Below are 10,504 nucleotides of genomic sequence, written 5' to 3' on the forward strand. Positions count from 1 at the left end.
GACATACCCCAAGCGACTTACAGCTGTAATCGCAGCAAAAGGTGGCGCTACAAAGTATTAACTTAAGGGGGCTGAATAATTTTGTACGCCCAATTTTTCAGTTTTTGATTTGTTAAAAAAGTTTGAAATATCCAATAAATGTTGTTCCACTTCATGATTGTGTCCCACTTGTTGTTGATTCTTCACAAAAAAATACAGTTTTCTATCTTTATGTTTGAAGCCTGAAATGTGGCAAAAGGTCGCGAAGTTCAAGGGGGGCGAATACTTTCGCAAGGCACTATATATATATATATATAGAAAGAGAGATTTATACACACTTCAATTATAAATCATAATTGCTCATGTCTGGATGTTTTCTTTGGGTGGGGAAACACCTTCGTCCCAATGGTATATTATGGCTTATGATATTCTTATGTTTTTAGTTTTGTTTTACGATTGTGGTTTAAAGAAATAATACACGTGCATTGCATTGGTTCGTATCCGCAGTTTGAGATATAGCTGCTTACCAAGAAAACATTATGCATAAGTAAGATTGGATAGTCTTTTCCACTTTGATTTTACGGGGAAAATGAACAAAACTTACTGGTTTAAAAATATATTTCTCACACACTATGTACAACTACTGTACAGAAAAATCCAATCCTATTCAAGATCCGTGCTAGTGCTGACTTCCCATTCAACCTCAGCAGTGACACAGCTCTTTGAAAAGCAGGATGTGCGATAAAGTGCAAAGGGCATCAATCCATCGGTTTGTCCAAAGATGGCGAACGTGGTGCTCGAGTTCAAGGCTTCTGCTGGAGATTCGGAGCCTCAAAATCGCCCTGTCCTGATTGTCGGTCAACTGAATAACTTGGCCCAAACAAACTGGACCCAGGTCAAGGGGAAATTGCAGCCAGCTGTCAGCGAAAAGGTGAGGAAATAAAAAGTCGGGGCTGCTCGTGCTAGAGCTCCCCGGCAAGCACTCACTTGTCAACTGGCGCTGACATTGCAAGCTGGATAGTGTCAGTAAAAAAAATCTAGTTAGTAAGTTAGCTAACTAGTAATTATAATATGAAACATGCTTAATTTTACTCTTGGTATTCTGTGAAATAGTTCCAATGGGCCATGCATAGTTCCTTGGCTTGAATCTGACAATGCTAACAAAGTTAGCTAAATGCTTGCTAGCTAAATTAGCTATCACAAATCAAGTCATGCTAGCTTAGCTTTTAACATGCCATCTCCATTCTCCAACCACATTGACTCGTTACTTGATCCCTGACAATATTTTATTGGCCTTTATTCTTAATTTCAAGAAATTCTCATTTACGTCCCCCCCCCCTGCCCCATTTAACTTGAAGAAGGAAAGTCAGTTTTACTGGATTAGCTAGTTAAATTATGTTTCAAGTTGCATGTGCCCGAATAACCTAACTATTGCTCCTCGTGACTACTTGATGTTTGGTCCAGCCAGCTGCATGTGGAGTCAGACCAATTCTGATCTTTTCCACTATTAGTCTTTAGACCAATCAGAGCTTTTGCCATTAATTGGGGGAAAGGATTAGAATTTGGCTGCCTGTGTAAACGCAGCTTTTGATCACTATTTGGTCTTCTGCTTTGCTAATATCTGGTCACTGTTTGACAGCACAGTGTGTGCAACTTGCAGGTCTGACTGTATTCAGTGCCCATCAGAATCGATGCCAGCGCTTATGTGATCATCATAATATAGCACTGACAGTGACAATAATTTGCTAACAAAATTAAAACTTAATTTTTTTATCCAGGTCTGGCAGGCTGCTCTCACTGCTCTGAACCCTAACCCTACTGACAGCTGCCCTCTGTACTTGAGCCATGCAGCTGTGGCAGCCCTGCCCTCACGGGTTAGCAGACACAACAGCCCTTCCTCTGCCCACTTCCTTTCCCGTCTGGTCCGTACCTGCCTGCCTGGAGGGACAAGCCGCTGCATCCTGGTCAGTCAGCTTTTGCACTCAGAAATTACTTTGCCGATTCCGCTACAAAATCAACACTACAGTTTCTTATGAAGAATGGTCCTGTTTTTTGGAAAGATATGTGACCCATTTCATGTTAAATTCTGAATAGATTTCAAAGTGTGCTCAAGTCTTTATTACTGATGATGAAGCTGAATTCATTGTGAAGTCTGCCTGGAGGGACAAGCCGCTGCATCCTGGTCAGTCAGTTCACTGCACTGGGATTAAAGACTAATTCTGAGCTATACGGGGCCGGTTTCCCAAACACATTAAACCTAGTCCTGGATTTAAATGCACTTTCAGTGGAAGTTGTCCATTGAGAATAGTTTTTAGTCCAGGACTAGGCTTAATCTGTGGTGGGAAACATGCCCGTGGAGTTTAGGGTGATGCTGACCTTATCTGCCATTACGCGTCAGACACCAGACATTTATTATTCATCCTTAGTGATAATGTGATCGTTAAGCCATAGATGGGCCCCTACAGCTGTCCGAAGTCTCAAACAAATATAGGTTAGGCCTACATGTGGTTGAATATTTAAAGTAGGCCTATGCGGTATTCTTTTGATTTTACTTTTAAGGCAATATGCCAAATTGCATGCTTTGTGATTGACACACTGCATTTATTGATCATTTTAGGTTGACTGTTATTACAAATTTGTTATCAGACAGTGAAAGTATGTTTGTTCCTGTCTGTCCAGGTGGTGTGTGAGCGGTCTGATGTGTTTGCCTCAGCCTGTGCCATCGCCCGGGCTTTCCCCATATTCTCCCGTCGTTCTGCCTCCTCCCGCAGGACCGAGAAGAAAGAAGTCACTGTGGAGTTCATCACTGTGGGCCAAGACAACGGACCACTGGACCCCACTATACTGCAGGTACCTCTAACTTCTATACTAGTCATTGCCAGAGCCATTGTGGACCTACATCAGCCACTGTTGTTGCTGCCAACCACTGGTTTTGTAAATGACTGATCAAACTGGCTACAAGATCTATATGGAGTGCTTTTATGATGTACTGCACAAGTATTCCTACCAAACCGTTTAGTATGGGCACCTCTGTTCGGTCTGCACTGTGAACCTGAATGAATACATAAAAAAATATAAAAACCACCTGGCCTATAGGCTATGCCTCTTGATTAAATCTGAGCTGAAAAAACATTATAGGTTATTTCCGTTAAAACCACTACAGTGCTGTGGTAAGTAAAAAATTTTTTGGCCAAGCAGGTTATAGATTTAAAAAAATAACTAGCAAACAATTACGCTACTCCGATCAGAATTGAATCGGTGTCCTCCGGATGCAATGTTTTGCTCATCCCACTCTCTGTAGTGCGCATCGGAGTTTAATTATTGTAGGCCAGCGTTGACAGGCACGAGCGGTCTTTCACTCATGCAGTCGCAAGATTGTTTTTTGAGATCAAATTGAGCTGTGTTTGCACCATAATTTGCAAATAAATTCATTAAAAATCCTACAATGTGATTTTCTGGAAAAATGTTTATCATTTTGTCTGTCATAGTTGAAGTGTACCTATGATGAAAATTACAGGCCTCATCTTTTTAAGTGGGAGAATTTGCACAATTGGTGGCTGACTAAATACTTTTTTGCCCCACTGTACATGTTTTTTTCCATCAGTCTACACACGTTACCCCATATTGACGAAGCAAAAACAGGTTTTTAGACATTTTTGCAAATTTCTTAAAAATAAAAAACATACCGTATTTAAGTTTGCAGACCCTTTTGATATGAGACTTGAAATTGAGCTCAGGTTGAGCTCATCCTCTTTCCGTTAATCATCAACTTGGAGTGCACCTGTGGTAAATTCAATTGATTGGACATGATTTGGAAAGGCACATACCTGTCTATATAAGGTCCCACAGTTGACAGTGCAAGTCAGAGCAAAAAAACAAGCCGTGGGGTCGAAGGAATTGTCCGTAGAGCTCTAAGACAGGATTGTGTTGTGGCACAGATCTGGGGAAGGGTACCAAAAAATGTCTGCAGCATTGAAGGTCCCCAAGAGCACAGTGGCCTACTTTCTTAAATGGAACAAGTTTGGAACCACTAAAACTCTTCCTAGAGCTGGCCACGCGGACAAATTGGGCAATCGAGGGAAAAGGGATTGGTCAGGGAGGTGACCGAGAACCCGATGATCACTATGACAGAGCACCAGAGCCTCTGGAGATGGGAGAACTTTCCAGAAGGACAACCATCTCTGCAGCACACCACCAATCAGGCCTTTATGGTAGAGTGGCCAGACAGAAGCCACTCCTCAGTAAAAGGCACATGACAGCCCGCTTGGAGTTTTCCAAAATGCACCTAAAGGAGTCTCAGACCATGAGAAACAAGATTCTCTGGTCTGATAATCAAGATTGAACACTTTGGCCTGAATGCTAAGCATCACGTCTGGAGGAAACCTGGCACCATCCAAAGTATGGTGGTGGCAGCATCATGCTGTGGGGATGTTTTTCAGTGGCAGGGACTGGGAGATTCATCAGGTTTGAGGGAAGATGAACGGAGCAAAGTAAACAGAGATCCTTGATGCCAACCTTCTCCAGAGCACTCAGGACCTCAGACTGGGTGAAGGTTCACCTTCCAACAGGATAACGACCCTAAACACACAGCCAAGACAATTCAAGAGTGGCTTTGGGATAAGTCTCTGAATGTCCTTGAGTGGCCCAGCCAGAGCCCGGACTTGAACCCGATCAAACATCTCTGGAGAGACCTGAAAATAGCTGTGCAATAACACTCCCATCAAACCTGACCGGGCTTGAGAGGATCTGCAGAGAAGAATGGGGTTAACTCCTCAAATATATTTGTGCTAAGCTTGTAGCGTCATACCCAAGAAGACTTGAGGCTGTTGAAGCAACTTTGGCAGCAATTATAAAGTACTAAGTAAAGAGTCTGAGTACTAATGTAGATGTGATGTTTTATTTGTAATACATTTGCAAAAAATTCTGAACCTGTTTTTTTTTTTTTGTCATTATGGGGTATTGTGTGTAGATTGAGGTGCATAAATGTAAATCCAGAGTACATGTTTGCATGGTTGTAATGCTCTCTGGATTGGAGCATCTGCTAAATGACAAAAATGAACTTAATTTATGCTTTGGCTCTTGCCAGTGTCTTGCCAATGCTGCTGATGGAGTGAGACTGGCAGCACGGATTGTGGACACACCGTGCAATGAGATGAATACTGATCACTTCTTGGAGGCAAGTGATATCGTAATGTAGTTATCGGCTGCATCACAAATGGCACCCCATTCCCAACATAGGGCACTGCTTTTTATCCCTGTGGGCTTTGCTCAAAGTAGTGCACTATCGGGTTTAGGGTGCCATTTGGGACGCTTCCATAAAGCAATAGCACACTCGACAGTGACTTCTTAAAACAACTTAATTAAACAAAATGTACTTTTTCGTGACTGGGTATGCCTTTTTGTCTTCAGGAGATTAAGGCAGTGGGAACTGAACTGGGCATTTCTCCTGTTATCATTCGAGGAGAGGAACTGAAACAGAAAGGATTTGGAGGTAGTGTATCAGGACAGGAGGGTCTTGGCTATGTGTTATGCTTCTATGTTTTGGACCAGATTATGTGAGTAAACACACCGGTGCAGAATCAAGGTGACTTACAAAGCTGAGGAGGGCCAAGAGCAAGAGAGGGAGTGTGTTGTAGTGTCCACAACTAGTCATCGTGGAATCTGAAAAGACCCGTATCCCGAAAGCATGATGGTCTACTTCGTGCACATGCTAAAAGAAAGGATTGAGGTGGGTAGCTAACTGGCATTGTAGAAAAGTATTTATAAACAATAAATCTGATCTCTTAATTTTAATTCTGTCTATACAATAGGCTATCATTGATTTTGGCCCAATAGGCCTGACATGTTACCTCTTTAAATGAGCTTTCTGTTTTGATAGGGTTATACAAAATGTCAGGCCTACCTATAGAAAAATACAAAAACAACACTGCAATACTGCCTCCCTGGCAAGAGTGGGCCGAAGGGTGTTTAGCATCCCCAGTCGCTCTGCAAGCGCAGAGAGGTTATTCTCTGCTGCTGGCCTGCTCTGCAGGCACCATCACACGAGCCTGAAGCCACACTCTGGCCAATCTCTTGTTTCTAAAAGTGAATTCAAAGGCACTAATAATTCATTAGATTTTAATTATAATTAAGTCACAGCCTATATGCACAATTTATAGAGTACAATGACTTAATACAACAAAATGTTTAAATGCTGAGTGCTTAATGTTCCTGCCAGCCTAGTGTGTCGACACTCGCAAATGCTTCACTATTTATTTATTTGTAGGCTATAGCCTTTAATATAGCCTAAATGCATTTAGGCTACCCATCTGGTTCCTGACCTATTTAAAGTGTTTATATGCAGTTTAATGCGACACCTCGCCTATTTGAAATTGTGAATGCTTTTAGTCGCCTTTTCATGTTTATTAAAATACTTTATGTAAAAATATGGTTTATAATATCATATGGTTTTCAATACTTCAAAACCAAGTAGTCACAAAAATAGATGGGTGTTGGTTAAATGGTGATTTTTAAGGAATGGAGCGAATATGGACTGTCAGTTTATCCTGTGAGTGAGGATTGTATTTTAGAGGAACTGTTGGAAAGAATTTGGTACGCCAAAGCAACACTGCTCTCATACTCTAATTGGGACTCAAATCTTTTTGGTGCTTTGCTTCCCATCACACAAACTGTGTGGGCCAGTTAGAAAAATGTTTTTTAATCATGTGTATCAGCTCGCATATATGATGACCACACGCTTTCTTCCACTTCCCTTTTGGAGTTTTTTGGGGGTTGGTTCTCCTCTCTGTCTTTGAATGTGCAATGTTTCTATTCTGATGATTTACTTTCTCAGTAAACTAGCTAATAAATGGGACCCAAAAGATTTAGGCCAAAAGGAATGTCAAATTAGTTTTCCCACATTGGAATAAAGCTTGTATTTTAGTTTGAGTTGTCTTGTGATGTAGATTCACTCATGGTTGTTTTCCCTGATAACTCAATATTAGTTTGTGGTTATCAACTCAATTACTCTGGACTGTTTGGGCCCTCAGGCATCTATGGCGTGGGCAAGGCAGCGGTGAACCCCCCTGCTCTGGCAGTCCTGAGCCACAAACCAGATGGCGCCACCCAGACTATTGCATGGGTGGGCAAGGGAATTGTATATGACACTGGAGGCCTCAGCATCAAGGGAAAGGTAAAGGCAAGCATGAGGCTTGTCAGTTTAGCTGCATCCCAAATAGCACCATGTTCTCTATAGTGCAGTACTTTTGAACAGAGCCCTATGGGCCCTTGTCTAAAGTGGTGTACTATAAAGGGAATGGGGCACCATTTGGAACAGATCCATGATGTGATCATTCTGTCTTTTGTATAATTAAATGGATATTTAACAGTAGCCAGCGAAATAAGTATTCAGTTACAATGTTGTGAAGGATGAATGTTCTTTTTTCCCCCACATCAAGACCAACATGCCTGGGATGAAGAGAGACTGTGGTGGGGCAGCAGCCATTTTAGGAGCTTTCAAAGCTACTGTCAAACAGGTGAGATCTACCTACTACCCCTGGTTAATCTTTCAAATCAACCTTTTATTTTGCAACATTCGGTCCTGTTTGGAGACACCCTATGGGATTGTATTGAGTGTTTGAAAAGTTGTGTATAGACCTTTTTTGAAATGCATGTCTTTTTTTTAGGGCTTCAAAGACAATCTCCATGCCGTATTCTGCCTGGCAGAGAATGCAGTCGGACCCGCTGCAACACGGCCAGATGACATCCACACACTCTACTCTGGAAAGTGAGTACCCTCCTAAATGTAGGATTAATTTAAACCAGTTAGGCAAAGTAATGGGAAACAGGCTAATACAATGGCAACCTGATGGAGGAAAGTAGGGTTTTTCCTTCTGATGGGCTTTGTGTGGGAAAGACACAATTGGCTGATATTTGACCAAGGATCCATTATTACGCTGCTGGCTTAGTTTGTGGTATGAATAGTGTTTTTTTGTTCTCTTTTTGCTGCCTTTCTGATGAAGGACCGTGGAGATCAACAACACTGATGCCGAGGGCAGGCTGGTGCTGTCTGATGGTGTGGTGTATGCCAGCAAGGACCTCTCTGCTGACATCATCCTGGATATGGCCACCCTGACAGGGGCACAGGTGTGTGACTGGCAGGCTCTTCTATGGCCACAGCACTGCATCTTTGGCAACAACACACACCATATATAGGCTGAAATGAACATGTGCAAGGGTCAACAGGGCTTGTGACAGATAATTATACCCAGTAAGTTTTTTAATTTTGCTGATCTTTGCCCTAACTTAAATGTTTGTGGGCTACAGCTAAAACTCACCACATTCTCTGAGGAACTCAAAACAACGTATCAAGGTTGTCTCACACAAATGGATTTTGTGTCAAAAAAAAATCATTAGGCCTAAATATTTCCTTAACAGTTGTTCTAACTCAAACACAGCTTGTGCTGACTGATAAAGCCACATCATGTGGTAACCCTCATGATGCACTGATGAGCTCATTCTGAAAGTCACATGCACCACAGAGTATTATTTTGGCTACCCAGTGAAGTAGTTCGCTAGTGAAATGTTAGTGAGGTCTGATGCACAAAAACAAGGCTGGTTTTTGTTGCTGCCCATCATAAGCGTTAGGTGAATTTGTACTCAATACATACATAATTGAACTTCTTATTACCACCTTTCACTTTAGTTCATTACCATAGTTCCTGTATAACAAATGACTACATAAGTATATGTTTCAAACAATGGTTTAATTTGTCTCTTTCCTAGGGGATCTCCACAGGGAAGTACCATTGTGCTGTGATGACCAACAGTGAGCAGTGGGAGATGGCATGTGTGAGTGCAGGCCGCAGCAGCGGAGACCTGGCTCACCCACTGGTCTACTGCCCAGAGCTGCACTTCAGTGAGTTCACCTCAGCCGTGGCAGACATGAAGAACTCTGTGGCTGTGAGTGGCACTACTACTCTTCTCTCTGCTGTATGCCCAGTCTACCAGGTCCTAATCTTAGATCGGAGTACGATCAAGTAGCTCCGTACAAAGAGTTGATGCTTCTACAGCCTATCATGATTGTTGTTCATTTTCCTTCACCCTATTATATATTTTCTGGATAAGAGCATCTGCTGAATGACTGAAATGTAAAGGTATCCCTTTTCTGTGTGTGTGAAAGGACCGGGAGAATGCTACGAGCTCCTGTGCCGGCCTCTTCATCGGCTCTCACCTGGGCTTCGACTGGCCTGGGGTCTGGGTCCATGTGGACATAGCCTCCCCCGTCCATGCTGTGAGTGACTGGATATTTGGGTTTAGTGGGGGTGTTTTCCTGGACACCGATTTAAGCCTAGTCATGGACTAAAAAGCTAACTTAATGGAGGAATCCCCACTGAAAATGCTTTTTAGTTCAGGATTAGGCGTAATGTGTCCAGGAAACCCCTTCTAATGAAATATTTTGGAAGTATAGACATCTATTAAATCCATTTCAGCCACTGCTTATCTTGACAGACTCTAACACTCTTCAAAAGAAGTGTGCTCTAACCTGCTTCAGCCTAGCTCAAACAAATGGGCAACAAAATGATTATCCTCTGTATACATTATCTATCTAGTGCTTGCAGATCGGTGAAAAAACAAATGTGTAAGAGCTAATGGAAGGGGGCTGGGAACAAAAATATATTTGAGTCATGGTGTAACCTGTTGTAACCTGTTCTATCATTCTCTTCCTTCCTCTCTGCAGGGGGAGCGTGCTACTGGCTTCGGCGTGGCTCTGCTCATGGCTCTGTTCGGCCAGGCTTCCGACGACCCTATGCTCAACCAGGTTTCTCCTCTGGGGGCGGCCAGAATGAATGCTGCATCCGGGGACCCGATGGTGCGCGACAGCAAAAGACGCAGACTGGTGTAAAACCTCTAAACAGCCACCTCTAGACTCCTCTGCCTCACGAACTCCAGACCCACACACCTCCCCTCTTTACACTGACATGCACTGTTCACCTAGAAAGCATTTCCAATCGTCAATTCTTAGTCTACTTCTTCACGATGCAGTGAACAAAATGTGGGGAAAAAGAGCAGGTGGCTAGAATTTCTCTCAGATTTGTTTGTGTTGTATTTCATTGACTGTCTTTTGATTATTTGTCCCACAAAGAATTGTGAGGAATTATGAATGTGCAAATGTTTATAGCATGTTGTAGACTTAAAGGTTTTGCTGTCCTTGAATATATTACAAGAGCATTATCACAATTTCTGAAAATGAAATCAAAATAGTCTGAAATTGACTGTTAAAATAACTGAATGAGGTATGTGATCCAAGCGATCCTGTGAGCTAAGTGATTGTTTCCTTTTTCGTTCAATGTGTGTCTTGAGTAAATTCGCTAGGCAAACACATATTTTGCAGCCATAGCTTATCCACTGTTGCCAAACTTGTCTTTATGGACATTGGGAATAACTTGTGAATAATAAAGAGATCTTTTGGAGTAATCTTATCTGCTTTATCTTATTCCTTGTAAAATGATAACTGCATAAAATACAATGTTGACAAACTTGCCTG

At 42.2% G+C, this 10,504-nt stretch overlaps 1 protein-coding gene across 1 annotated transcript; it reads left to right on the top strand.

Moving 5' to 3' along the window:
- The first annotated feature begins 716 nt into the window (after positions 1–716).
- Positions 717–10,439, top strand: npepl1 (aminopeptidase like 1). The gene is made up of 12 exons (XM_021610137.2): positions 717–910; positions 1,758–1,943; positions 2,659–2,829; positions 5,066–5,155; positions 5,389–5,470; positions 7,008–7,150; positions 7,416–7,493; positions 7,644–7,744; positions 7,980–8,103; positions 8,743–8,919; positions 9,140–9,250; positions 9,698–10,439. The coding sequence occupies exons 1-12, from the start codon at positions 761–763 to the stop codon at positions 9,860–9,862; spliced, it is 1,578 nt and encodes a 525-aa protein (XP_021465812.1). The 5' UTR covers positions 717–760; the 3' UTR covers positions 9,863–10,439.
- The last annotated feature ends 65 nt before the right edge of the window (positions 10,440–10,504 follow it).

This window comes from Oncorhynchus mykiss, chromosome 7, assembly GCF_013265735.2.
Source record: "Oncorhynchus mykiss isolate Arlee chromosome 7, USDA_OmykA_1.1, whole genome shotgun sequence".
Lineage (NCBI taxonomy): Eukaryota > Metazoa > Chordata > Actinopteri > Salmoniformes > Salmonidae > Oncorhynchus > Oncorhynchus mykiss.